Consider the following 27,078-nt stretch of genomic DNA (forward strand, 5'->3'; position numbering starts at 1 on the left):
ATTTCTCCTACTTAAAGAAAATTTTGTGTTTCTTCCTATAGGCTCTGTTTCCACTGATGTACTTAAATGTCTTCATCATTCAAAATACTCCAACTTCTCATTACATTCCCAAAGACCATCGCTGGGTAATCAGCATTGAAATGCGAACACTAATAAGCAATGAAACGCTAAGCAGATACTTCAGCCGTCATAAGAAAGCCAACATTTGTTTATGTAAATTAATTCTCACTTGCCCTCTGTAACATGATGGAAAGCACAGCAATAATAGCAGAGTAGCAAAGTCCCAGGCTGCACCAAGTGGGGCACTGCTTACCTTCAGAAGGCTTCAGGTACACAGGGAACCCCAGAAGATCCCCTTGCCTCCACTACCAACCTTAAAATGGGGTCTGGGAAGGGGCAGATCCTGGCTCCACCCTTCTGGTCACTCAGGTACATTGCATACAGCTGAGCTCCCCCAAATTGGCCCGCCTTCCCACCAGGTGCTCCATCACTGCTTCAAGCTGTGACTCCCATTTCTGCTACACTCACAGTATGCTGGAGCAAAGTGAAAGCAAATGGTAAGCTTTAGAACATGCATCAGGATAGACACTGCCACTCAAGAGCTGCAGGAAAGCACCATGAGCAGCTCGTTAATTCTCACTGAGCACAGCAATGCTGCTGAACATGAAAAAGGACCTCAGCCTTCTAAATAAGGACAGAATTTTAAGAAGATAAATCAAATTCTTAATATTCCTCAATAAATTAAAAACTAGTAGGTAAAGCCAGTTTTGTCTTGTAGCTGAAACATTACATGAGTTTTATTTCTGACCTTTTCCCAGGGCACCACTACCCCTCAGCCTGTCCTCCAGACCTGGAAGTGTTAAAGAAAGGCAAACACCAAGACGTAGATGCTTAAAACACTTCTGAGCATTCAGTCCCACTGGAAGATCACATTTACATTTAGCAAACGTAACCGATACACGAATTCTGTATCGGTCTATAGATAAGCAAACAGAGGTGCTCTCCAGAGACATAATACACTTTCATTTAGATGATACATTTATTAAATTAGAACAAAAAAGTTTATGTATTCTAGAGTGCAATAAACATTTGGACACTGGACCTCAATACAGAGAGAAACAATGTCTTCAGAATTACTACAGCAAAGAACATTCTCTGTATTGTATTACAGATCAACCAAACAAGCAGTAACATTTGTAAGGGAAAAAACATTCGGTACCATCAACAGATGCAAACAGCAGTAGAGAAGAAAGCAGCAAGGATCTAGCTAGACAAAAAATGTTCCTATTCTTAGCAAGTTCAGGCTCTTGGCAGGACTCAAATTAGTACTAAAAGCATTCACTTCTAGCAGGCGCCAGGCTTTTACATCTGGCTTTGGCTCTGAGCTGCTTGAAGCTGCTGAGCAGCACAGTGTCAAACAGTATCATCTCACCAGCATTTCGTCAAAGGCTACGACAACAGTGACAATTTATATCAAGAATCAGACTTTTGGTTCCAACGCTTTCATTTCAGACTGTAGGAAAGCCAACCTACTCCCCACCTTTTTTCCACCTCTTTCCAATTCAGACCTAAATGAGCAGATTGACTGAGGCTATTTATGCTGAAAAGCTGAGCAGGATCACAGTCAGTGTTTGTTTTTAAAAGACGACCTTGAAATAAAATTTTCAGCTATAACACATAAGTAAAATCAAGATAAAAATCCCAAGAACAGTATTTAAATACAGTTTAACATCTTGAATCCCATCTACTGGCCACGTTGCTCCTGAATCTCCTGTCGTCAGCTCCTACCTACCCTATTTTGCATAACATTTGCATAAAACAAAGACATAACAACAACAGATATTTAACAGGAGCTACAGCTTGCTCAGAGGCCTGGAACCTAGTTTATGAATAAGCCTAGCTAACCTAGCATTCTGATTCCTTCTGAAGGTTAGAGTTGAGAAGTTGTTTGTTCTGTCCTTGAAAAGGAGCTGTCACAGGATGCAGCACAATTTACCAGCCATTAACTGAACTGTGACTGCTGCTTTTATAAAAAGCTGTTATTGTGGATCCCAGCATTTTAATATAAGAAAATCCAATCGATACATTTTCCCTGAATTATTACATCTCTATCAACTCGCTTTGAGGAAGAGCCAGCACAGGGGAGGTCTTCCTGGACATAGCTGAGAGTTGAAACTTAATGAATATTTACCCTCATGGGCAATGCCAAGTCTCTGTGCTATGAAGACAAAGGCCAAATGCCTCCACACCTATTCAATCACAACACTTACAGAAACTGGAGGGAAGGTACAAGAGGAGTTTCTTGATGAACACCTGTTTTATTTTAGAAAAACAAAATGCAGGGACTCCACTACTAAAGCACAAAAAAGGTACTCTTGGATTTCATTAAGACCATGGAGGATGTGTAGGCATATTTATGCTTTCAAGGGTAAATTTACAACCGTAGGGAGATTTGTAACAAAATGTAAAATTCTTTACTATGGAAAAAAAACAGCTTTAAAAGATCAGGAACCAGAATAGATTTAAGCACTGTATTTTAAAAGTTTCACCATCATTTTTCATTATAAAAAAATAAATATTCGTACTTTACCACCAGTGCTACCCAAAGATTTCTTATGTGTAGGTAGGGAAAAAAAAATAAAAAAAATCAGCTTTTCAGCAGATATGAAAGAATATTTTAAGTGTGTGACATGCAGCAGAGTTTGAGGAAAAAGAGAATAAGGGTCACTTTTCCCTATTCCAGACTCTGTTTAAATGCACAGTTCTCATGAATCAGTTAAGAGCCTGGATTCCAAGTGTACATTCATTCCAACTCTTGAAAATGTAACAGTTTATGGCTATTGTAGAAAGTATCTGAAATTAAACATTAAAAAAAAGATAGAACAGCAACATTGCACATCACTGAAATAATTACCTGGTACATACTACTTAAAGTGCATTACTTTGTCATCTACACAGACACTGCAGGAAATTATCCACCAGGATAACCAGTGCCTACTGTAAGATTCTGCAGCTCCAAGATGAACTGTTCTGGAAAAAAAACCCACCAATAATAAATACAAGCAACCTCTAACCTCCTCTGAGAATCAGACTAAGTCAGATATGTTACATTTTCTCCCACAAAGAATTATTTCCACCTGTATCAAATAAATTGGGTTGGACCAGTTGACCTTCAGAGATGCCCTCCAACCTCAACCACTGTGACCACAGCAACCACAATCAACAAGTCATTGGGCAGCTCAGTGACATTCAAAGATTCTGAGACTGTTTTCCATGCTTCTACTTTCAAATTGCACAAAGAAATACAATAGTTTGTCTACTCATATACAATGGTAGTTTTGCTGAAATATAGATGCGAAGAAAGAAGCCTTAAACAGATCATACATTTCTACTTTTTTTTTTAGATCAACAGCAATACCTTAAATTTTTCATTTATTCTCTAGGCACAAAATCTTTCCTCCTGTGCTTCTGTGTTTGTCCTTTGAAATAGTCATGGGAATGTAGAAGCAGTAATGAGTGCAATTTGCAGTGGGAGTACATCAGGACTCTGTTCTCTGCTACAGCAGTAGACTGCACAAGTTAAAAAGTCATTTGTTAAGATTTTACAGATATATAACCATGTTCTATGGTGTGATAAAAGCCCCAAGTGGACACGAGATAATATACTGCTTTGGTGCTCAATAACTAGATTGAAGGGAAGATGCTCATTAGAAATACCAGCAAGCACAACCTTAGAAATATAACATACTAAACCAGAAGTCTTCCATCAATCACAAGCAGTTGAATATCTCACAGCAATAACTGACCACTACAGGACAAGGAGCAGGACTTTCTTTTAATTTCTGCTATAAACAGGTTGCTTGGTTAAACCTAAACACTTCAGCAAATAAATTGTTCAAAAAGCAAACCCTCCACTGGAAAAGCAATTTTTCCACTCTACCAAACAGTAGTAAATCCTGTACTGCATAGAGTTATTCTGTAAGAACAAGTTTTTGAACAGAGGGAGAGAAAGGGAAAAAAGCAGCATTATTCCCTCAGAATACAGCCAAACAGGGCACAGATGATATCAAAGGTGTTTCAGCGCTGTATTGTAGGACATTCTCTACCTGCACATACTCAGTTTAGCATAAGAAAGTGAAAAGATCCAAATGCTCAAGGAGAAAAGGGGATATATTCTTGAATACAGGATGCACTAACAGCAAACTGCAGGAAATTCTTCCTCTAGCTAAATCCCTGGCTTGGCAAGTAAAAATAAGTGGCATTGAGGAAAGGGACAACGCAGGAAGTGATTCTATGATTCTTCAGTCATCTGAAGCAAGGAGTTGATAGCTGCATTCTTGTTCCCTCTCTGAGCTTCTAGCACTGAGCGGATTACTTCTCTGTCCATGTTGGGAAACATGTCCTGGATAGATTTCAGGTCCTCTTCATTACACAGGTGCTGAGGATTGACTGCAGGAGGTGGTATTGCCACAGGGACCATGTCAGGATTACAGACTGCAGGCATTCCTGCATGCAGGAAAAAAAAAACAACACATGAGAGAAAAGTTAACGAACGAGCATGAAGAAGGAAGCATTCCATCCCTTACCACTAACCCACCTACTTCAGAGATAGCAAAGATTGCTGCAACCAAAAGCACTTTCCTAGACCTGGTTCTCTGCCCAAGTTAGGTTTCAGCAGCAGTAAGCAATATGGCCATAGGTACAGCTCAGAATTAAGATACAACCCATATCAACCTGGCTTTCATGTAAGTCATCAGATACTAAGTGTATTTTAGGCCCTACTGTATTTATATTGTGATAAACTGCTTTTTAAACCAAAAATATATGCAACCAAGAAGTAGACATTCAAAAAGTGTGATCTTCATCACATTAAAAGGAAATCATGTCCATGAAAGGACTCAACTACATACATAAATGAATCTCAAACAAATGGTCTTGCTTGGTTCAAGTGCCTTCCAGATCCTCCTGCAGCGCCCCAGAGTAGCAAAGTACAATTCCCATTAAGCCCACAAGGGTGCACATTACTTCTCCAAGTACCTCTGCTTCAGTACAAAATCATTTGATATTTTTAATGAACCTTTTGCATTGCTGTGCATAATTAAAGCACTGTCAGATTAGAAAGTTTCAGAACGTGAGTTCTTAAATTACTCTTAAACAGAATTAGTAGACAAAAGCTCCTTCACATCATTTGACTTTTATTATTAGCTTGGCCTACATCTGTTGCTGAAAAACTACCATTTGTTTTTGAAGAACTAAAACCACATATAGAACATCCAGAGGCTGTTACCTCTTCTGAAAATAGCCTGTTTCACTACAAGCCATTCCCCAATTATCTTAGTCTCCCATGTTTATACATTACTTTTTTCATTTCTGCTGTACTGTTTCTAACACAGGGCATGGAGAACTGCCTGCATCACGATGCAACTGTGCCAGTGCTTCACACAGCAGCTCAGTAAAGCCATTCATTCCCTTTCAGATGTTTTATCCATTTTTCAGTACACTATTCACCTGATGTTTTCAAAGAGCAGTCCATCATACATCTGTACACGTAGTAATGATCAAAGCACCACCAAATATGTATTTTATCTTTACATGTAATACCCGGTTTAACAGTTACCTAGGAATGTCACATTGTGTCCCACTCAGTGATATCAGATAGTTCCACAACTTGTGCAGACTTAGAAAACTGCAAAGAGCTTTTGAAGTGACAAACTATCTTCACTTATTTTCTTATATGATGGACTCCACTAAAAACCTCTTTCATGAGATGATCACACACTTATTTTCATTTGTTCAGCAGATCTTCAAAATAGCTACTAAAAAAACAGATGACATTTTTATGATTTCATACAAAAGACTCCTTCACAAATGACAACATAAGAACTGCAGCTAAGGTGAGCACATCATCCTTACCCACATGTCCCTCAGACACCTACAGTTCCTGAGGTACGAGCTTCTCCTACAGAACCACGTTGTTTATGCTTTCTAACTTGTACAATTCTTTCAACCTTAAAAGTGATGTACTAAAATTGATACTCACGGTTGGATCACCAAAACCCACCTTAACTTACATCAAACTCTAGTTGACAATGCCCTCTAATTGAATACAATCTGACTGCACTGCAACTGTTGTTTTACTTAACATTCTTTGGTATTTCTTCCTTCAACTTGGACTTCAGTCCTATTCAATTTCATGCTGGAGTGCATTACTGAATTGTAAGTGTCTGAATGCTTATCAGTCTTCTCCAATCTTAAAATTCTCCTCTTCTTCAGCTTTACTAGAAGCAAAAAAGGAACCTAGGAGCTCTAAGTCTAGGTAGCACAGGCTGCACCTATTTAAAAACGTTCACACTGGTATCTAAATAAAAGCCTCTTCTCAACATAATTTTGTTACCCACACACTCAAACTATCTCTTCCAGCCATATGTACCACACTCCCTCACAAGGACATCTACAGCCCCCTCCACAACCACCTAAACTTGGGCTCTGGAGCTTCTTAAGCCATTTGGATCATGTCCCCCTCAGAGTCTGCTCAGCACTATCAGATTCTTTGACCTTCTGTCAAATCAGATTATGGTTGTGCCCCAGAAGTAAACCACAAAGTAATCCTCACCAATGCTGCAAATACAACTCCTTACACAATAACCACATCCAGCAGCAGCATTTCACATTGCTTCTTCTAAGCTTCAACACACTTCAACTCCTTCTCACACTTCCTCAAACACTGCAGGCATTTACAAAATATACATAACTTTGAAACCATGCAAGTTTGAAGGCGTAAGTGAAAGAACAGAGCAAGACAAGTTATGCTTCACTTTGAAGTTTCCTAACTTTCTTTAATAAGTTATCAGCACCATGAGACTATCCAGCTACCAGCTTAGCTATTTAAGATCTGTCTGTAAAAAAAGACCAGTTTAAAACATTAAGACAAACGAAGCATCAGGCTCACTTCCAAAGTGTCAAAGCATCCTATAGCGTACCAGTAAGCCTGCCTCTGCAAAAAAAATGATGGTGACAATTTCCTTATTGCTTACATCAAAATGATAATTATGAGGCCAGATATCCGTACAGGCAACCTAAGCACTTTCAATGTAAATATCTGATTTTAGAGAGGAGATATTTCTTGCCAGTGTTGTTCTCCCCACATTCAGACTATACTAGAGGAAGTGGTATCAGTGATATTTAATAAGCATTTCCAGAATAAATGTTTATTTTCCATGAAAGTCAACATCACCAGTTTCAAGAGTACATTTTTCTTGGCTTTGTTGTTGTGCCCCCCAAATCAAAAGTATCTATTATTTCTGATTTACAAAATAGCAAGCATAACTTAAGATTTAAGCATAAATTTACACACTATGTATTTTAACATACATATATATGGATGTATGACATACATGTGTGTAACAGTTGTGACCAGAGTAGCTGTAATAAACCTCAGCTTTTTCTTTGTTGAGTAAAAAGCTGCTGTACATATTAAGCAGCTCCTTTCACTAACAGGTGAAGACTGAAACTAAACCACATAAGCATCCTCTAAGTATAATGGAACACTCCTGTGTTGCTCTCAGATTAGTAGGTGATAATAGGTGTCACACATCAGAAGAATGGAGCACTGTTTTCTAATTCAGTGAGATGGCAATGGCAAACATGCTGGCATAAGCAATGGCATTCCAGTAAGTGAAGCAAGTACAACAGCAGTCAGTTGCTAAAAGCAGCAAGGAAGCACCAACAAAGCCTTGAGTGTAAACATTTTCCAGCTGCACACAAGGCATTACCACACTTGTTTTACTGTTCAGTCAAGCACCCTACATTTATTAACTCATTACTCTTCTGTCTTATGTACAGGGATGATCCTTCCAAAATTAACTCATGAGCCTCTTCAGCACAAGTTCTTTTAAAGAAAGACAAACATCAGTATCACTTTTTTTTTAATCTTAAGACTCAAGTTCTTTATTCCAGTAGGTCCTATTGACACTTGCCTCAGAAAGAGTCAGTTCTAGAAGTACAGATGCCACCACCTTTTTCTTTAATGTTGATTTTTAACCTGCCAAGCAGCTAGGTGACATGAAGAACATGAACCTCCAGAAGTTTTACAGCTCCATTGCTCTGATGAAACTAAATACACTGTGGCACACCTCTCTTGCATTTACAGCGTGTTTCCGAAACTCAGAGCATCAAGGAGTAACTTTTTATCTCATTATGCATAAATCTAGAACTTTCTGAACATACTTGATTGAACACCAATGCTTATATTGAAGGTAAGGATGTCACAATATCTTTGCACAGTTCAAAACTCAAACGTGTCACATTAAATTAAGCTTGAATTGAAGAAAAATGGTTTTCATAACAGAACTCACCTTTAGAATCATGTCAGATACTTAACTTCACATGAATCTAAAATGGTCTGTGTAAGATGCAAAATAAGTGATGAAGTAAGTGTTACCTTTTACAAAAAAAGGCTAATTTAAGAAGTAACAGAAGGTAGGTGACAGGCTGTCTTGTCAGAATATCATTGCAGAGCTGAGTTCTTCACTTCAAAGTTCACAATCATGACATTACCTCATTCTCCCCAAATCTTGCAGTAGCACTGCAAGATTAAAGTTCGTCTTCCAAGAAACCAGTGCTGCCAGCAAAAACAGCTCAGTGACACAGAACAGTTTCAGAAGAAAATCAGCATCACATTTGACCAACCCATCACCAATTACTTTCTTACATACTGAAGTTGAGCAGAAGATTAAGAAATCTCCCACAGATTAGAAGGACTTCAGCAATTTCAAGAGATGCATTATTTTATTGTGACATCCGAGTGGAAATACCTTGTGACGCAGTCTGCTGTAATGTAAACAAAGCTGTCTATATGAATTCATGCATAGACTTGAATCAGTGACAATGGGAGTGAGTAGAGAGCTTGGAAACTTACCCAGAGCAAAGTATTCAAGCCCTAAAGATAGGTGGAAATGAAGGGGCAAGGGAAAAGGAATAAGACATGGGAAAGAAACATTAATCTATATTTAAAAGAAAATGAAACATTTAGTTTCTAAAGGTGAAAGCTGGATAAACTGAGGTAACTGCACAAAAACTACACTACCTAATAGCAAAAACGAAATGCTGCTAGGATTCAGTCTCACAGCTATTTTTGTTCCAGCACTCAGAAAAAGCCTTCTAGATGTGCTGTTTTTATTCAAATAATAAGAAAAGCTTCCAAAATAAGCAACTAGGCATTTATAGCAAGGATTATATTTTATAGCCCAGAAAGGACAACAAACATCCATACTGTTCTGAATAAACCACAACTTTCATAAACTAACCCAACGTACCCCATATGGAGACCTAAAGGAGTAACATACACATACATACAAGTTTGCCTCTAAGGAAACTAATATTACTCTCCGAATGAGCCTTGGAAATTTTTATTTTATTTTTGAACCTACTTGCCATAAAGGTGTTGTTGAATCAAGTGCAAATGCACTTTATCCAGTGACAACTTAGCTGTAAAGAAATACAGCTTCACTGAACTACCTGTGCTAAACTACTGCCTTCCATATCCTTCTCGAAGACCAGCTTTGATTGGTAACCTACGTATCACACTACTTATTCAACAGCACTAAACTGGCTGAGGTTTAGAAGACACAAGTGAAAGGATACGAGTAAAGCCAAGTTTTAGAAGAACTTCTGACACAGAAGTTCAGTATTCTCAAACCCAATTTGTGACCATAGTTTGTAGCAACTAGCATTATCATCAGGATTCTTTAATTTTTAAAACCTTCAAAGCAATTTCACGCAGTGCAATGCTGTATGAGCAATATCAGTTGCTTTGACCTTAATTAGGAGGTTAGTTATGTATGCCAAGTTTTTAAACAGAATTTTGTTATCCACAAAAAAAAAAACCAAAACAAAACAGTTTGGCCCTTCTAGACACAGCTAAATTTGACTTACTATCATCTCACTGTACAGCTCAGTTATTTTGGACAGTTCCCACGAATAACTGTGAACTGGATTGGATAAGCGTATTCCAGTCCACCTACTGAACCTATTTTCCACCTTGACAATTAAATTCGGTCTTGTCCAACAGCAAAATCTTGTCCCTTACAGAGGCAATAAAGCAATCAGTGCTGCTCTTCCAGTTTCCTCAAAAACCTAATAGGACTTTACCATCCACACTCATTTAAGTGGACAGGTAGAAGGAAAACTGAAAGTGAAGAGACGGAACAAGATAAACATACTCTGTGGAACACACTGCTGCCTTTCTTTAAGCTACATAATCATGCCTCAAACAGTAGAAGTATCCTGGAGTCACTTGCAAAGAGACTTCACCATTCTTGCAATTATTATGAGTGGGTCATTAGATTAGTGAATAGGCATAGGCTTCAAAACTCACAGTGCTTTGAGAAATTCCCATAGTGCCCACAAATTCTGTGAAAGTAAACACGTGGCAGAGTAATATTCAAAAACTCCTCAAAAATTGTGAAAAACACAAACAGGTGAAGGGTGGGTTATAATAAGCTAGTTTGGCATTTAGAAATTAGCAAAGTACATTCAAATTTTCTTGGAACAAAAAAGTTTAAATGGAACGGTGGGACTCCCACAGCATCTTAAAAATAAAAGTTCTATCATCAGGAAGAACTTTTGATAAAGAAGATTATTGTAGCAGTACGTAGAACAAGCATGCAGCATCTTCACAGAAGGGAGACACACCAATAAAACCAACATATAAATACTCGTATGATAAAACGTCAGGCATTACAATCACATGCACCAAAACACCAGTTGTTTGTTCACCTGTCCAAACTAATTTTTTTTTTTTTTTTTTAAAGTATTTCTGAAAATATACTCAAGGTCAACACAAAACTTACAGAACATCAAGATATTAATCTCAAGATACACCACTGTATTTTTTTTTCTAACTCTACTACTGAAGATCTTCTACTTTCAGTTTTACCTGTTCAGTCAGATGTCTGCTTTCAGTTACTGAATTTATCTGATATTAACCTCTGCTTCATTTTCAGTTTGCAGTCCACTAGCACAGCATGAACATCACTGTTTTGATATGTTCAAGAAATTCTACAGCTTTTTTTTGTTAAACATCTAACCACCTATTTAACTATTTAACCAGCTATTTAACCCCACACAAGATACTAAATCTGGGGTTTGCTAACTGCTTCAGTGTATCAGGACGTGATGAATCCAGAAGTAAAAAGGCACACCTAACATAAGAACAGAAAAACCACAGAAGCTTACCACAATGGAACGATACTTCAGAATAGACAAAATAGTTTAGACTAGTTTGCTGGCAGAGCAAGCAAGACTTCAATCCTGAGAATGAAGCTCTAGAGATAAAAGCACTTCGAATGAAGCATTCTATAAATTTCCATCAGGGAGTTCAGTATGTAACCAAACTTTCCTATGCTTTGCTTTAACTCTAAAAATGAAGCAGGAGGCAAATTTTCTTAAGTTAAACATCCAGACTTCTATTGCGAAATCTGCTTTTTCAGAGAATGAAATTTAAGTTCAATCAAGAATTGAGCCTAAGAGAAAAATATATTGTGCTAGTCCTCAGTATGGCAACTGTGTCCCATACACTCTATCGCTCAATCATACAAATATACGCAAAGAAACCCAAAATACACCAGTGAGATTATTTTCCATGAAGTGCACTGTCTTGCTGAATTCATGTTCAAACTAGAGCTTTTAAGAGCTGAAAGTAAAATAGAAAAAAACAAAAAACCAAACTTTACTTACCAATTATTGAAGAGCAAACACATGGTTACTTACATACCTGAAGCTTTTCACTTTTGACAGTAAAACTACAAAACCTAACTTAACACATCCACCTGTACAAGTCCAAAATTTACTTTGCACAGACCAAGGCAACTGACAACTGCTTTCTTTTAGCTTTTTTTTATATAGTTGTATTGATTTATCTCAGAGCTCCCTAATACTTTCCATTAACAATATTAATCAGTTCATGTACTGTGCAGCAAGTTTCCAACAGAGTATCTTCAAGGTCCACAAGAAAGATAATCCCTTTGTAGTCAATTTTAGCTAGAGCTCTGACCACACAAATCTGATGTGCTTTCTGAAGTCTGAGCATTTTCTCACCTAGGTTGCCACCATCTTCACAGCACACAACATCTGACAAACTATACTCCAGTATATTTAGTCATTTAATGACTTGACATTAGTCTAGATTTCAAATAAAAGTAGACTTCATGCTACTTGTTCTGACTTTATAGCCATTTTAATCCAAGCTTATGTATCTCACTCAAACTCAGAAGTCAAAGACTGAAATTAGGTCTACATTTAACTCATTTTCTCTTCTTTGGTATCGTGGAAAAAACAGTCAAGGATGAAATCACTTGTAAGTTCCCTTCACATTCCATAAGTGAAGAGAAACTTGGTAGATATCTCTGCACCACCCCTTTACTTGGCAGCTTTAGTCTTCAATGAAAGACAACATACCTGCTATAGGCACATATCCCACGCCTTGCTGGTATACAGTGGGCATCAGAACCACTGGCTGGGGCTGCATCATCATGGCAGCTGGCAAAGACTAGACACAAAGCACAACAGATGAAAACAATTCAAGAAATGTCAATTAAAACAATGCTTGCAAGAAGTCACCACACTGTAATACAGAAAATCTGCACTGCATGCCCAATAAGACCTATGCAATTTGTATTAAGCAGAATTTTTTGCAAGCTAATTGAAATACTACTCTTTGAAATGACAATTGAGTGTAAATCAGAATAAGCACATCATGCTAATTATCCTTCCCCATCAGCTTGACACAGCTGGCCACTGAAGTTCTGCTACTGAAACAAATTGTTTTAAAACCTGGTTTTCTAAGTTTTCATACTTTATTCTTGGGAAAATGAATACATTCACATCCATCCGAAGTGAAAAGCTAAAGCAAACCTGAATTTTATTAAGAGTAGAGATTAGTCCAAATCAAAAAGACAAAGATAATAGACTAGAGAATAGTCCAGAAGCTACTAAATAGACCAAAGTCAGCAGTTCAAAATAACAAGCACTAAATAAAAATGGAAATAATTCAAGTCATCAGAGCATTCAAACTTTCCAAAAAGACCAAAAGAGCTGCCATTACTTTTACTTCTAAATTGACATGACCTTCTAAATATGCAGTGGAATCTTTGTTTGTTGTTGTTTTAATCAAATTAGAAATCAAAACAGATTATTTGATTGAGGATTAGCCAAATCGTTATTCATTTACTGCCTCACCAAGAAGGATTTACTAACTTAACATTTTTGGCTGCTATCTGCAAAATAAAGTACAAATGCTCACACACACAATAATAAGATACAATGGAAATACTCCTGCTTTAACCTAAAATATCTCCTTTCATTACCTCTCATTCTCACCCTAAACTTGACTTACCGTGTATGACATCACCAGGTTAATCATTCCTTCTTTGTCGTCACCCTGCCTTCCACTCAGGCTGTACCATTCGTCCTCCACATTTCCTTGTTTTAGAGATTCAGGAATCGTAATGTGTGTCCAAGCAATGCGATCATCCATTGAAAAGGCGCGCTAGAGGAGAAACAAAAAAAGTCTCCATTTTACCTTACTGCAATCTACCTGTACACATGAAGAGTCACAGCGTACAGACTGCCAGGAAATCACCTCTCAGCCTTCTTGTATCTAGGCTGAACAAATCAAGTGACCTCAGCCACTCCTCCTAAGTCTTGCCCTCTAGACTCTTTACTATCTCTGTTGCTCTCCTTCACGTGCTCTCTAACACACCACAGTCCTATGCCCTCTGGATACTGTGGCACCCAGAACTGCACACAGTGCTGGAGGTGAGGCCACACAGCTCAATGGTCCAGCCCTTCCCCTCACCCAGCTGGCAGCGCAGGGCCTGGTGCACCCGAAGTACAGATGCCTCTTTTGGCTGCCAGGGCACACTGCTGGCTCACAGTCAACTTGTTGTCACCAAGAACCCCCAGATCCTTTTCCTGCAGGCCTGCCCCCAAGTCTCTCGTCCCCTCATCCATACGTGTATCCAGAGCTTCCCCATCCCAGGTGGGAAATCTGACACTGCTCTTACTTCTTTATGTGGTTGGAAATTGTCCAGCCCTCTAGTCTGTCACAGTTTGACTGCCCTCTCTAGACATGAGGGAGTCAATAGCGTCCCCTTACTTCATATATTTGCAAGCTTTCTTAATATGCATTTGGCTCCTGTGTCAAGATTACTTATAAAAACATTAAAGAGAACTGACCCCAAAACAGAGTCCTGTGGAATCCCACTAGTGACAGATCTGTCAGCCCAATCTATTCGCTATAACTCTTTGAGCCTGACTTGTCAGCTAGCTCTTCACCCACTGTATTATGCACTTGTCTAGCTGTATGCACCTGAGAAGGATACTGTGAGAAACAGTACTGAAAACTTTTTTTGTTGCATAAACATTAAAAAATATTGACAGAAAATATTTCAGTTTTTTTTTGTTCATTCTATGCCATACTTCCAGACTCCACCTGATTAAACAACCAGAATGCAGGAGGTCCTATCCATAAGGCAGAAAGTATTTAAACAGGGGTATATCCGTAGATAGCAATCACTCATGAGCAGTCACACTACTAAGAATCAGTTTACATTTTAAATATAACTCCAGTAATTCAGGAGTAGCAATAAGCATTGATGTGCCTCCCATCTTGCAGTAATGAAACTTCAACCAATTATCACCGAACAGCATTCAAAAGCCTCATTTGTGTAACAAGTACACAGCTACTGCAGTGTCAAGTTAAACTCACTCAGTAAGAGAGACAGCAAAGAAGGGCAAGTCACAGACATTTGCCTCGGTTGTAGCCTCTTGCTATGCCTGAGAACACAAGTTTGTTCTAAGTCAAAGTCAACATCCCAAAACGGAACAGTTAACATGTAGGCACATAATCCCTGCTGCCAATAACAACATCAAGTAGAATAACACATCAGAATTTGTGACAGTGCTACTCCTATAAGCAATGTTTGCAGAGCAGGTTACTTAACTGAGCTGTTAAACAGATGTACTTAATCTGAGAAACTGAAATTCATAACCTGTGAACAGTTTATCAGTTCTGCACGTTAAGTAAAACGTACCTAAGTGGACATGTGGGGACTTGCCATTAAATTCAGGCATAGATAAAGTTATGTTTCTGCAAATTATTCCCAGTGAACTACACATTCTATACAGGATTGGTTTATTCTCAGTATTTCTGGGCTTGCAGTTAACCTCTTCCTGCATTAGAACAACAAAGAATTCCTGGGCTAACCCAGCAATGTAAAAACATGCTATTTTTAATAGGGACAGTATATAAGGCTGCAGCACATCTTGATAATAAAGAAGGGCTTCGATGCCACTCAAACATTCCTGCTTCTCTTTATTTGCAAGGAGCTCTGCTAATGCTCTGGTACCCCTTGTCAGGTAACAAGCTCTGGCATTCTTGGGCTGACATTCTTGGAGCTGAGCAAAGCTTCATATATTGCTGATCTTGAGAATCTGAGACGCTAGTATTATCTCCCAGAGAGTGCAGCTAAGAAACAGCCTTTGCTAACTCAACTCTACCTTGCAGGATTCCACCTAAACCTTAGTCCAAATAAGGGATGAGGAAATGAAAGCAGTACCAACATTCTGACCTCATCAAATATCTCTAGGTAAAAAGAGTCCACACCCGGAGGAACAGTGCACTGAATCACTTTGTTCCAGCGAGGGTTCTTGGCTCCATTATGTGCTGTGGGGGTTTCATACACAGCATACCCCAGCCGTATCCGGCAGTAGGGATCCATGCGGGTCATTCCATAGTTCTTTGCCAATTTTGCCTGGAAAAAATAAAGAAATGAAAGCCCTTTAAGTGTGTAATACGTACAATAACTTGTGGTTATGATTAGATCACAAAGAATTAGTCATCAAACAGATATATTAGCTTGAGGAAGAGCAAAAATTTCATAGGAACAGCATTCAGATTAGACACAGAGAAGGCTGGAAGTGCCTGGAAAAACCTGACAAGATTCTCTTTTTAAAGAGTCTTCTACAGAAGACACACATCTTCACCAAAGCTAAAATAATAAAACCAGCAGAAGCATGATTAGGAAATCGCATTATGTTCAATTTTTGCCTTGATTTCTGCCCTCCAATGAAACTCAGCATTATAAGTAGCCTATCCTCTTTTACTGAAATATTTAGAAGGATGAAATAACTTAGTTTCAAGAATATCACACAATGTTTGCAGTAAAAAGAATTCAATTTGAGTAAAATCCAGTTATTCATACTTTTCAGATACAAGAGCATGCATTTGATGTCACATAATGAGGTGGGCAGTGTAAGCACAGTGGTACTGGAAGGACAGATACAGCACGTAATCTGAAGTTACCCAATATACTTTCACCATAACATCAGGGGAACAGAAAAAAAACAAGTTTGTGACAGTCCTAAAGAAAACACTGAGTACTGCTGCACAGCTATGCCAAGTAGAAAACAGGTTCATATGACTTTCAGCTGTGACCTGTAAGAAATGACACAGAATTCTTTTTACATTTAAGAAAAGAAAAATGGTGCCTTTGATGCCTCTCACCTGCAGGAGATACAAGGAGTTCAAACTGTTGTGATTTGCAACAGACTTAAGCACAGCAGCTGCAGCTCTGGCCTGGAAAGTCCTTTAATCCTTCAAGACATACACTGGTTTGATAATTACGTATCTGAACCGGTGAGAATTATCTTACACTGTTTCTTGTAAATGTGGGCTTTGCAAATTAAAGTATCTCCCAACATTTCATTAGTAGCAGAAATAGCACACAGTGCTCTGTGTACTTTATCAACAGGCATTTAAATACAAAGGACTTAACTAGATCTCTGCATTCCACAGTTTAACTATGCCACGGTAAGCCTCCTATCCAAGTACCACATGCCTCCATATGCAGCCAAGATTCCAGCAGCACTCCTGCTCAGACTGGAGAACAGCTTTTCTGAGAAGGATCTGGTGGACATAAAGTTAGATATAATTCAGCAACTGACCCCTGCAGCACACACAGCTGATTCCTTGGCTGCAACAGGAACTCAGCCAGCAGTTTCAGGAAGTCAGTGCTGGCAAGACCCACACTTGGAGTACTTTTCTGTGCAATTCTGGACTGCCCAGCATAAGACATGGACATACTGAAACTAGTTCAGTAAAGGGCCACTGAAATTATTAAGAGTTTTACAAAACCACAGAATGGCTGAATTTGGGTGGGACTTCCAGAGAGCCAGTGCTACCACCTCCTCAAAGCAGGGTCAAATGCTCAGTGCTGTGGTCAAGCAAGTTCTGAACATTTTGAAGGATGGAGGCTCCACAACCTCTCCAGGCAGCCTGTTTAACTATCTGACAATTCCCACAGTAAGAAGTTTGGTTTTTATAATTTTTTTATTGCAATATGAGCTCCTCGCACCTCTTGTGGTCTTTTCAGTCACCAGAGATAACTAACCTCTAGAAATAGTCTGTGGAATTAATTACATACTGATAATACTCCTGCCCAAGCCTGATCTTCTAGGTGTCCCCAGCTTCCTCAGCCTTTCCTTAGAAGTCCAATGTCCTTAATCCTTGATCAGGGGACTCTTCTTGGACTAAATCCCTAGAGGTTCCCTTAACCTCAACTTACAGTTCTGTACCAAGTAGTTACACACAGCCATAGCATGAAGAACAGCCATCAGACGTCGCTCTTGACTAAAGTACATATGTAATTTTTATCATTTTTCTTTTGTCTTCACAACCTCCAAAATGTAAGTTAGCACTAAACACAATAAACATGAGTACACCTGCACAAACAGCAATCATTTGAATGTTTCTGTACACAGAAAGCGAGACCTAACAGCTCCTTGAGTATCTCATTGCCTGAGCTCTTACTTAATGAGTTTCTATACATGATAGGATCAAATTACCATGAGGAAAATAAAGCACTTTCAGCTGTCAAAACAAATAAAGATGAACAACTTACTAACATACAAATGGCTAGAAACTAGAGAGCTAACAGTAACACAGCATGTCATCTAATATACATGTTGTTTCCTTGTAGGCCTAAGGTTCAACCCAAATCATCTATACCCAACTATGAGAAAAAAGTCACTGAAGCCTCTACCACTACAAAGAACAGTAACATTCTTCTGCTATTCAAAGTTGCAAGAGATCCATACCATAGTGTCTCTGAACAAAGACTGGGGGAATTGGTTAGAAATAGAGAAAGGTTTGCAGCTGCATTCAACAAACCTTAGATGTAACAAGCATTGAAAAAGCATTGCCTCCAGTCTTCAGAGTATAAGGAATATAGGTTGTGAAGGAATAAACTGACCAGCAAAAGACACAGGAAAAAAAGATCAGTACCTCCTTTCCTGAGAGATCCTATAGTTCTCCCCCTAGTAAAGGGCCTCACCTCACCATTAGAGCTTTAACCATAGAACACCTGGCTAGTCACTAAATACATCTTTAGTGTGTTTTTAGAAAAATACTTCTAAATACATGAGATGTTAACATGAAGAACACCTATTTTGCTGATGCAGATAAACAGAACTGTGCTGAAATCTTACACACCATGAAGGCAACAATTTAGTATTGCCAAGAGGTCGATTTAGGGGTAGCAAAGCAAGCAGAAGTTAAAAAGCTAGGACTATGTACTTGAAGAAAGCCTGCAGAAAGCACCAGAAAAAGTACCAAAACGCATTAAAGGAGAAGTGGCTCAGTACAACCACTTAAGGAGAAATATGTAAGCTAAGTGCAGTTCCTTATAACAGTCTCAAAATCGCAGATGTTTCCCAGTATTCAGAGCTTCTACAGGAATTCTTCTGTATCAGCACCTTCTTCTGTGATAGCAAGGTTTATAGGAAATTGCTGCCCCATGCATATCACAGTTAAAAAACAGAACCACAAAAATACTGACGTACAAGAAAATTAAGCAACAAAAACTTGGAAAACTACTCGCTCCCTAAAAACCAAGCAGTTGAGTAAAAAATTCCACACAAAGTCTTTTGTGTCCACTGATGAAAAATGACCAAAGTTCATGTAGGTACAATTTATACCTGTACTACAGTAATGCTCAGTCTGCCCACTGTACTCATTGGTCCTCCATACTGCAGCTGCTGAGCTGCCTGGGCGTCCAGCTGGATTTGCTGTTGCTGCTGGGTTGGGGTAATACGAAGAAAGTCTTGAGGAAGCTCACCAACATACACCTGGAAAAAAAAAAAAGAAAAAACTTTAGATTTAGATCTCCCACTTCCATAATGAACAATGGGAAGGAACAGAAAACCCAAGAACCTCAGCAAAAACAGTCAGCATTTTACTCTAGTTCTGACAGCATCAGCAAGTAAATAATGACAGAACTGCCAGACTCACTTTCTAAAATACTAAAATCCAATCAAGCCTCTGTGAAAAAATAACAATGTGGACACACAAAGCCAAGGCTGTTCTACAACTGAACATTCAAGTAATCCATACAAACATCAGATCTACCAAGTTCCACATCCCATTTCCACGTGACATCCGATGCTGCCCAGCTCCTCCACTTATTCACCACTCACCCAATCATTCCTGTCACAGTACGTAGCACCCTGCTCTCAAGAAAAAAGTGCACTGAAGTAGAGGCTGCGAGGTCTAATACACTGCCATTACCATTAATAAAAGCTATTGCTCAATTGAAGTCACCAGTATTTTGACACACTTGCAGCAGAGGTTAAAGCAAACTTGAAAGCTGCATAAATAAAACACATGGTACTTGGTAGCATTGGGAAGTGTCACTTTCAAAATTAATCCTCAAGACAAACCATAACGACAAACCTTTCAGAACTAGGATGTCCTAATGCCTTTCCAGTTTTAAACACAGCCTGCAAATAACCTGGTCAAGTTTGGGATCAGATACTACCATACTCGACCCAATGGAGGGATTCCAACTTCAGATAATCACAAATTAAGAAATGAGGAAAAAATTAAAATAGAAAAATTTGAAAGCATCTCTCACACAGTAGGGGAGAAGAAGAATTAAGCTCATCTCTACTGCCTATAGAGCTGCTTCCATATTTAATAACAACACGTCTAACGTATGAAGACAAAAGACACTGCATTTCTTACATTACTGTCTCAGACAAGATTACTTAACAGTGTCTCCAGCAAACGCATGCCTACAGAACAACATCTGCAGGAAGAAAAGGCCCCTAGGACATTGCTTTTGAAGATTAGACAGCACTTGCACGCCAAGATTGCATCCTTGAGATAGCAACAGTCATACAAAATGCAATTTGGCAAGAGATGCATTTGGCTGTGTTCAAGAGCCTCAGGGATCCTGGCAGCAGGAGGTGTCACATACCAGAGAGGAGGTGTATCAAAGCCAAAGAAGTGCTGGCTGCCTGCTGCTGGGAGAGATGGGAAAGAGATGCAGTTCTGCTCGTAAGAGTCTTAAAATTTCACACTGAAAAAGTAATTTTACAGAAGGGAAACATTTTAATGTGCCCCCTAAAGATGGTTAACTGACAATATCTATATAAAGACCTGAAAGTGAATGCTTTAATGGTGACATTTAAACTACTGTTCTATTGAAACATCGAGCTCCTTTTTCACACAGCAACACTTCTCTTTGCAGGCATTCATCATGCACTGCCACAATGCTGAAAATACATTTCTCAAGAGTGTGACCAGAGAACATGCGCCCTGAATATTATTTTTTCACAACCATTTAAATTTCACAATCAGGTTCCTCATAATAGCTTGCTTCCTGAAGGAAATAGCTTTTAATTTACTTGTATAGTTCTTACATGCATCACATACAGAAAACTAATCTGTTATTTTCACAGCTTCAATGCTGTGAACAATTAGTAGTTTTAAAGTAGAACCGGCCATTTAGGAAAGATCTGCACTGGCCCTAGAATTAACAAAGCAAAGGAATTTGCAACACAGCTGGCTCCTTTCAACCCTTGACAACCTCCAGAAAGTTTGAAATTCAGAACTTTTAGCATCTAAGAGTACATATCATAAAGATTTCACATAGTCAGAAGTGAGAGCTGCAACTCTAAATCACATCCCCATACGTGCAAACTCCCTCTGCCAGCTCATCAGAAATCAGGGTAGCATACAGCATTTGGTACAACCATCTTAATGCTGGAAACCTTCACTCATTCATTCATCATGGTTAGAAGTGAAAAAAATGTCATCCTTTTTTTATTATTAAGTCATTCAAATACTGGTCCAACATAAAAATATAAACCAGCCACTGAGATCCAAAAGAGACAAATCCAAGAAGGATTTTTAGTCATTGCATTATCTCACACAAAGCTATATTTTTACACTGGAATTGCAGAACAGATATTCTAAGAAACTGCCAGCAGCTAGCATAACTAAATTCTCAAAAGATACCAGTAGCAAGCCCCTCAAAAGTAAGGCACAGGAGAGGCACTCACTCCCAACTTCAGTGTTCAGCTGTGTATGAGATCTGGCATAAGAGTCATGGTGATGTATTTAGTAAGCAGCAAGCAGAGAACCTCCCTGAGGAAAGAACACTAATCAGTAAGTCCTTATGCTGATTATCAGTTGATTCCATAGAGATGGAGGCAAATCAGCACTGTGCAAACTTTGTCTGTAAAGGAAACAGACTAAATTCTCCCTTCAAAGCATTCAAAAACTGTTAAGCAATTGCTACCTCCAAATCTCAATCAAATACAAACTCAAACACAAACAGTTTTAAAGCCAGAAGAACAGGGGTAATGAGCTGGTATCCCACTCAGCACCCACTTCACACAGCGTTCCCTCTACTACCATAACAGTCCAGGAAGGTGGTGAAATTCAACTCCACCCAGCCATTAACAGCACCACAAACATTCCATCTAACATCTGAATTTAACAGATGCATTTTTCAAGCCAGACAATTTTAACAGTGTCACCATAAAACTTAATTCTTCAGGCAGATGATGAGCAGGCATTCACAACAATAGGTCCGCCTCATCATCACTTCTTAATAAGCTTTACTGATGGCACTGCAAATCAAGAATATGAATTAGCTAGAAACATAATTTCTGTCTGCTAGAAACATCTCATACCTCATTTTGAGGTGCTTTAGAGCAAAAATGCAGCAGGTGAAACAAGCCACTCACAATCAAGTTATCTCTTCAAACCAATGGCTCTGCAGGGCTAATTCAGGCTGGGCTGTCTTAGTCTCATCTTCCAGATACCTCTCACCCTCACCTACCATGCAACACTAAGTGGCAACTATAAAGGAAGCTGAACAAAAGAAAACAAAACAAGGGTTGAAGGTAAAGGAGAGGAATGTGTCATCAGGAGCTTTACACGGCTCACTGAGCAATTAGGTGATTACTACATTACCTTCATCGGGGAGGGAAAAAAAGCATCACCAAGAACAGGCAAAAATGCCCTCATGTCTAAGGATTCCAAACTGGCAAATAGATCCAAAACTAATTCTCAGAGAAATCTCACACTACAGAGCTAAAAAACACCCAGCCATTAAAATAAGTTGTACTTGCTTAGTCCTTAAATGCTTCCACTGTTTAAAAAAAAAAACAAACAAAAAAAAACTAATAAGAGAATTTTGTGCTATTATTATATGGCTAATACTTTGAAAAATTGGGACCATGAGATGCATCCAAAAGAGCTAAAGAAGCTAGATATCATTTTCCAAGGCAGCTCTCTCATCTTTGAAAGCTCACGGATAACAGAAGTAGTCCTCAAAAATTGGAAAAAGTGTCACATTCATCTTTGCAAACCTGTAAGGAGAGAAGGGACGACTGTTTGCCTTGATTTTCAAACAAGGCTTTCAGAAAGTTCCCACCACATCTTGGTATCCAAGGTTGGTCACTGCAGTCCTAATGGGGATGGAGGAAAACTGGATTACTGAGCTCAGAAACTGAAGTTGAGCTGCTGGTGACACTGCAGGTTGGCTAACCGGTACGTTTCTCAGAAGTCTGTATGAGACCTAACACGTGTGCCTAATACATGGAATGAATGGAGGCTTGTTTGAGAACATGGCCAACAACCAGAGCTGGAAGAATACACTGATGGGAGCCCCATGAGATTCAGTAACAAGTACGAAGTCCTGCACTTTGGACAGAAAATTCCCCAGCATCTGTACAGCCTAGAGAACATCTGGCAGAACAGCAAGGGGAAGCCTACTGGAATGCAAGCTACGGTCTAGCAGCATACTATACCACAGACTCAAAAGCCAGTAGACTGAAGAGAGTCATTATTTCCCTTTTCTTGCAATAGTTAAGGCAACATATTGGAATAATGCATCTAGTTTGGGGGCCCAGCAGTACACAAAAGATGATCAAAAGCTCAGCAGAGATGCACCAAGCTGGCCCATGAGAAGGGCTGCAGCACAAGGTCTGTGAAGAGAAGCTGTGGATTCATCTAAAGCAGAGGGATTTTAGGATGTACTTCACACAGACTTTCCAGTGACTATGAGAAGGTTGTTCAGAAAATAGACCAAGTTCTCTTTTGAGATGCAAGGCAGGAATAAACTTAAACTGTTCAACTGAAATGGGAGGATTCACATGAAACAACAGAAAAAAAATCACATGGAGATTATAAAAATGGCTTTAGCCAGTTTTGAAGATCCTGCTGGACCAAGTTCTGAGCAACCTAGCCTGAACTCAACACTGACCATGCTTTTAGGAAAGGTTGGTTTACATGGCCTACTGACATCACTTCTAGCCTCAGCAATTCTTATTCTGTACAACTTGTATTACTGCATGACATCTCCACTTCAACTTCTCTAGAACTGTAGTCAAAGACTATTCAGGCTTCTCAATTTAGAGATAAGCAAAGGAAAGAACTACATTTAATAAGCTTTAAAGATTAATAATAAGCTTTAATAATAAGGCAAAATAAAAAGGCTAGCAAATTGCAAGCTATCAGGCATTTATTAAGTCACTCTCATGATTCTCTTTGCTAGAAATTTATCACCAACCTTGCTTTCATATATGTATCCGTAAGCACTCCGTGAGTACAGTCATTACTGAGTATTTTCCCCTTCCCAGACACACCTACCAAATTTAGTCCCAACAGAATATTTTGTCACAAGCCGTTGTCCCTGGATTTTCCCAGTACATCTAAATTTACCCCAGACATTGATACTTCAGATCTACAAAATACATTCCATAGTGAAAAAGCACAGCCATTAATAAAAACACTGGTTTTAGGGAAGAAGAAACTATGACAAGCCTACACTATTTTAGTAAGGAGGTGAATATTTTGTAATTTGAGGGCTAATAATCATATTAAAAAAAATGAGTTACGTAACAAAGATAGAATGAATGAACATCTTAAATTCAAGTCACATTTACAGAGCTCCTGAGCTACATTTCAAGACAAAACTTAAAATCAGAGATGACAATATTCATGCAGTTAAATGACACTATTAGAACAGGAAAAGAACCAAGCGTTCATTCAGGCTGTCCAGTAGAAGAGTTCAGAGCAAAACAGAAACGAATAGGGAAGCCAAAGGAGCAGAAACCTAAGTAGTCCTAGTTTGGCACTCAATCTAATTGCGGAGGACCTGACATAGTTGTCAGCACAGTGAATAATGACAGACATCCATTCTGGGCATGCTAGGCTAGCTGAAGGATCACCAACACGCAGCGCTGGGGTCTCAAACTCAAGACTTAATCTGAAGCCTGACCAGACTGTTTAGTGATACCTATCACTTAAAAAAAGGTAACCCTTCAGCAGCCCTTCTGTATTCAGCTGCAGCATGGATTTCAAAAGCTGTACCGTTCTTACAATATCACAAAACACAAAAACACATTAATTCCCTATCATCCTAAAGGCAACCCAGGAAATCTACATTCTAGCAGGATATTTACCATCTGCAAACAGAATTCCAGCTCTGTTTCGTCTGAAAAACTCAAGGGCAATCAGCACTTTAATTACTCACCAAATAAACAGCATCAAACTAGAAAGCATGGTTATAAGAAAAAGATTGGCAGCAGTATAGAGCATACACTGCTTTCTTAGCTGCATGAAACAATCTTGAATGTTTGCTTGCCTGTTCAGAGACAGAAATGTTCTGCAGCACTGAAGGGAAAAGGTTTCCCAGTCTTTTAGCACCATTTAGTGGCTATCCATTTGTAATGCAACTATACATAGAGGAACAAATACAACTCTATCTTCTGCTCTTCAGAGAATTAAGGAAGCCAGTATGTACTGTATCAGCATTCTCACCTGTGAATGACAGCTTCTCAATTACCCCAGTCTCTAAAATGCTAAGACAAAGAAAGAAAGCACACACAATGCTGGGAGTATATAAGAAAGAAAGAAAAGGCCAAAGGCAACTCCAAAAAAGTTCTTGCTAAAATCTCAGCTCAACCCAACAGGACTACATCAAGCTGAAATAGGTCAAGATTAAATGTAATAAACTAAATACCAACAAGATATTTAGCACAAGTAAAACCTTCCTCAGAAAGAAACGCCATTCCATTTTGTGGAGGTATTGCTACCAACACAACACTGTCTCAGCAAATCAGGACTGCAACCAGGCCTGCTGTCCAGCTTTATCCAATCCAGCTGGTTACCATTTCCTTCCCCTTCTCCCACATTGATTCCCTACAAGTTCCCCAACCTTTACCAAACATCAACCAAGGCCTGACTGGAAGTTATTTTAAAACTGTTTTGTCAGATACTTATTAGTAAAAACTGTTACATATTAAAAGAACAGCATTTGGGCGCAATCACACCATCATTCTCAAACAACAAGCCTATGGGGACAATTGACAATTTCCTAAGTCACAGAATAGCAGCTGTCCATCAGTAATAGTGTCAAAGAAAAAATAAAAACCTTAATTCACTGTTTTGACTTTAGTTCTCCACCGAAAACTTACTCCAAGAATACAACAATCATAAAAAATAACTGTAAAAGGAATCAATTCTTAACGATCTTCCAAATATGGCACTTCAAGGAATTAAACTGATAGCCAAATAGCATTACTAGCATAAGATAATTACGGAGATTCAGCTTTTCAAGATTAGTAATTTAATAATCCCATCTTCCGGTCTCTCAGAGAGACTGCACAGACAGCAGCCGCAAAGAACCTAACACAAGTGTTTCTAAGAAATAAAACACAGGAGTACATAATAATTAGGGGAAAAATCTGCTGAGCGATAAGTATTTTCAGCTATTGCTCAGTTCTTCCAGCCAGCAATAGCACCGGGCATTAGGGAGGTTTATCCCACAGCGTACCTCGGCACTGAAAGCTTCCCAGCTCACCCTCAACGCAAAGCCTCACAGGACTGTTAAACCGGACTGCTCGGTTTCCAGCCCCGCGGCCGCACCGTACCTCAGCACGTCCCATGCTGCAGCTTCCAGGGACAGCTGTCTGAAGCCGCCCGCTCCAACCACGACCACAGGAAGCTCTACACTACTCTGAGGAGAAATGCATCAGGCTTCGGTTTGGTTCACGCCGCTCTGCGGATGGCGGGCGGCACGAGAGCCCGCGGCAGGCTCGCACGCAGAGGAGGGCCGCTCGGCCGTCCGTCCGCGGGGCTCTCTGCCGGGCGGGGACCCGAGAGCACAGGCAGCCTCGGTCCACGGTGCCGCGGCGGACGCGTTCGCTCTCCTCTCTCCCGCGGACGGCGAGCAGGGGAGGAGAGGAGAAAGGCGGGCTGCCCGGGAGGCGCGGGAGCCGGCAGCACGCGGGATGGAAGGGTCCGCGCCGGGCCGCGGCCGCTCAACCAACGACCGCGAGGGGAGTCTCTTCCGGCGCCCCGAGTGCGAACGCGGCGGCCCGGCCCGCGGCACTCACCGGGCCCCGCTGGGTGCTGACGGTGGTCGCCATGGCGCCTCCCTCGGGCCGAGCTTCCGCCCCGCCGGGCAGCCCCGCCGCTCCCGTTAACCGCTCCAACGCCCGCCGCCGACCGTCACGCAGCGCCAGGCGCCCGCGTCAGCTGACCCCGGCCCCGCCCCCGCCGCCGCGCAGGCCTGCGGCGACGCGCTCCCCGCCCCTTCTGGCGGTTTCCAAAGCCGTGCGCGACCACGCGCGTGCGCCGACGGGCCAGAAGCCCTGTTGCTGCTTGGGGGGCGCGGTGCTTCCCGTCTGCGCACGCGCCGGCCGACCAGCGAGAGGAGAGGC

General features: G+C 40.0%; 1 protein-coding gene across 3 annotated transcripts; it reads right to left on the bottom strand.

The window, feature by feature from the left end:
- Nucleotides 1–1,015: 1,015 nt before the first annotated feature.
- LOC122187254 (toll interacting protein) lies at nt 1,016–26,850 on the bottom strand. 3 transcript variants are annotated; one of them, XM_042884593.1, is made up of 7 exons: nt 26,752–26,850; nt 19,036–19,185; nt 15,630–15,812; nt 13,394–13,546; nt 12,457–12,547; nt 8,918–8,938; nt 1,016–4,506 (listed from the first exon to the last, which is right to left on the bottom strand). In XM_042884593.1, exons 1-7 carry the CDS (start codon nt 26,782–26,784, stop codon nt 4,292–4,294), a joined length of 846 nt encoding a protein of 281 aa, XP_042740527.1. In that variant the 5' UTR covers nt 26,785–26,850; the 3' UTR covers nt 1,016–4,291. The 3 variants fall into 3 exon arrangements, with proteins under 3 accessions (XP_042740527.1, XP_042740528.1, XP_042740529.1); XM_042884594.1 differs by lacking the exon at nt 26,752–26,850 and adding an exon at nt 26,287–26,393; XM_042884595.1 differs by lacking the exon at nt 8,918–8,938.
- Between the last annotated feature and the right edge of the window lie 228 nt (nt 26,851–27,078).

This window comes from Lagopus leucura, unplaced genomic scaffold (genome assembly GCF_019238085.1).
Source record: "Lagopus leucura isolate 7727_CA_CO unplaced genomic scaffold, USGS_WTPT01 Super-Scaffold_100044, whole genome shotgun sequence".
Classification (NCBI taxonomy): domain Eukaryota; kingdom Metazoa; phylum Chordata; class Aves; order Galliformes; family Phasianidae; genus Lagopus; species Lagopus leucura.

Coding starts and splice junctions, on each gene's coding strand:
- LOC122187254 (XM_042884593.1), bottom strand. CDS start 26,784: ATGGCGACCACCGTCAGCACCCAGCGGGGCCCG. Junction 13,547..15,629: donor ACCTAGAGATATTTGATGAG/GTCAGAATGTTG, acceptor TTTCTCCTCTAG/CGCGCCTTTTCAATGGATGA. Junction 8,939..12,456: donor GGGATATGTGCCTATAGCAG/GTATGTTGTCTT, acceptor ACCTATCTTTAG/GGCTTGAATACTTTGCTCTG.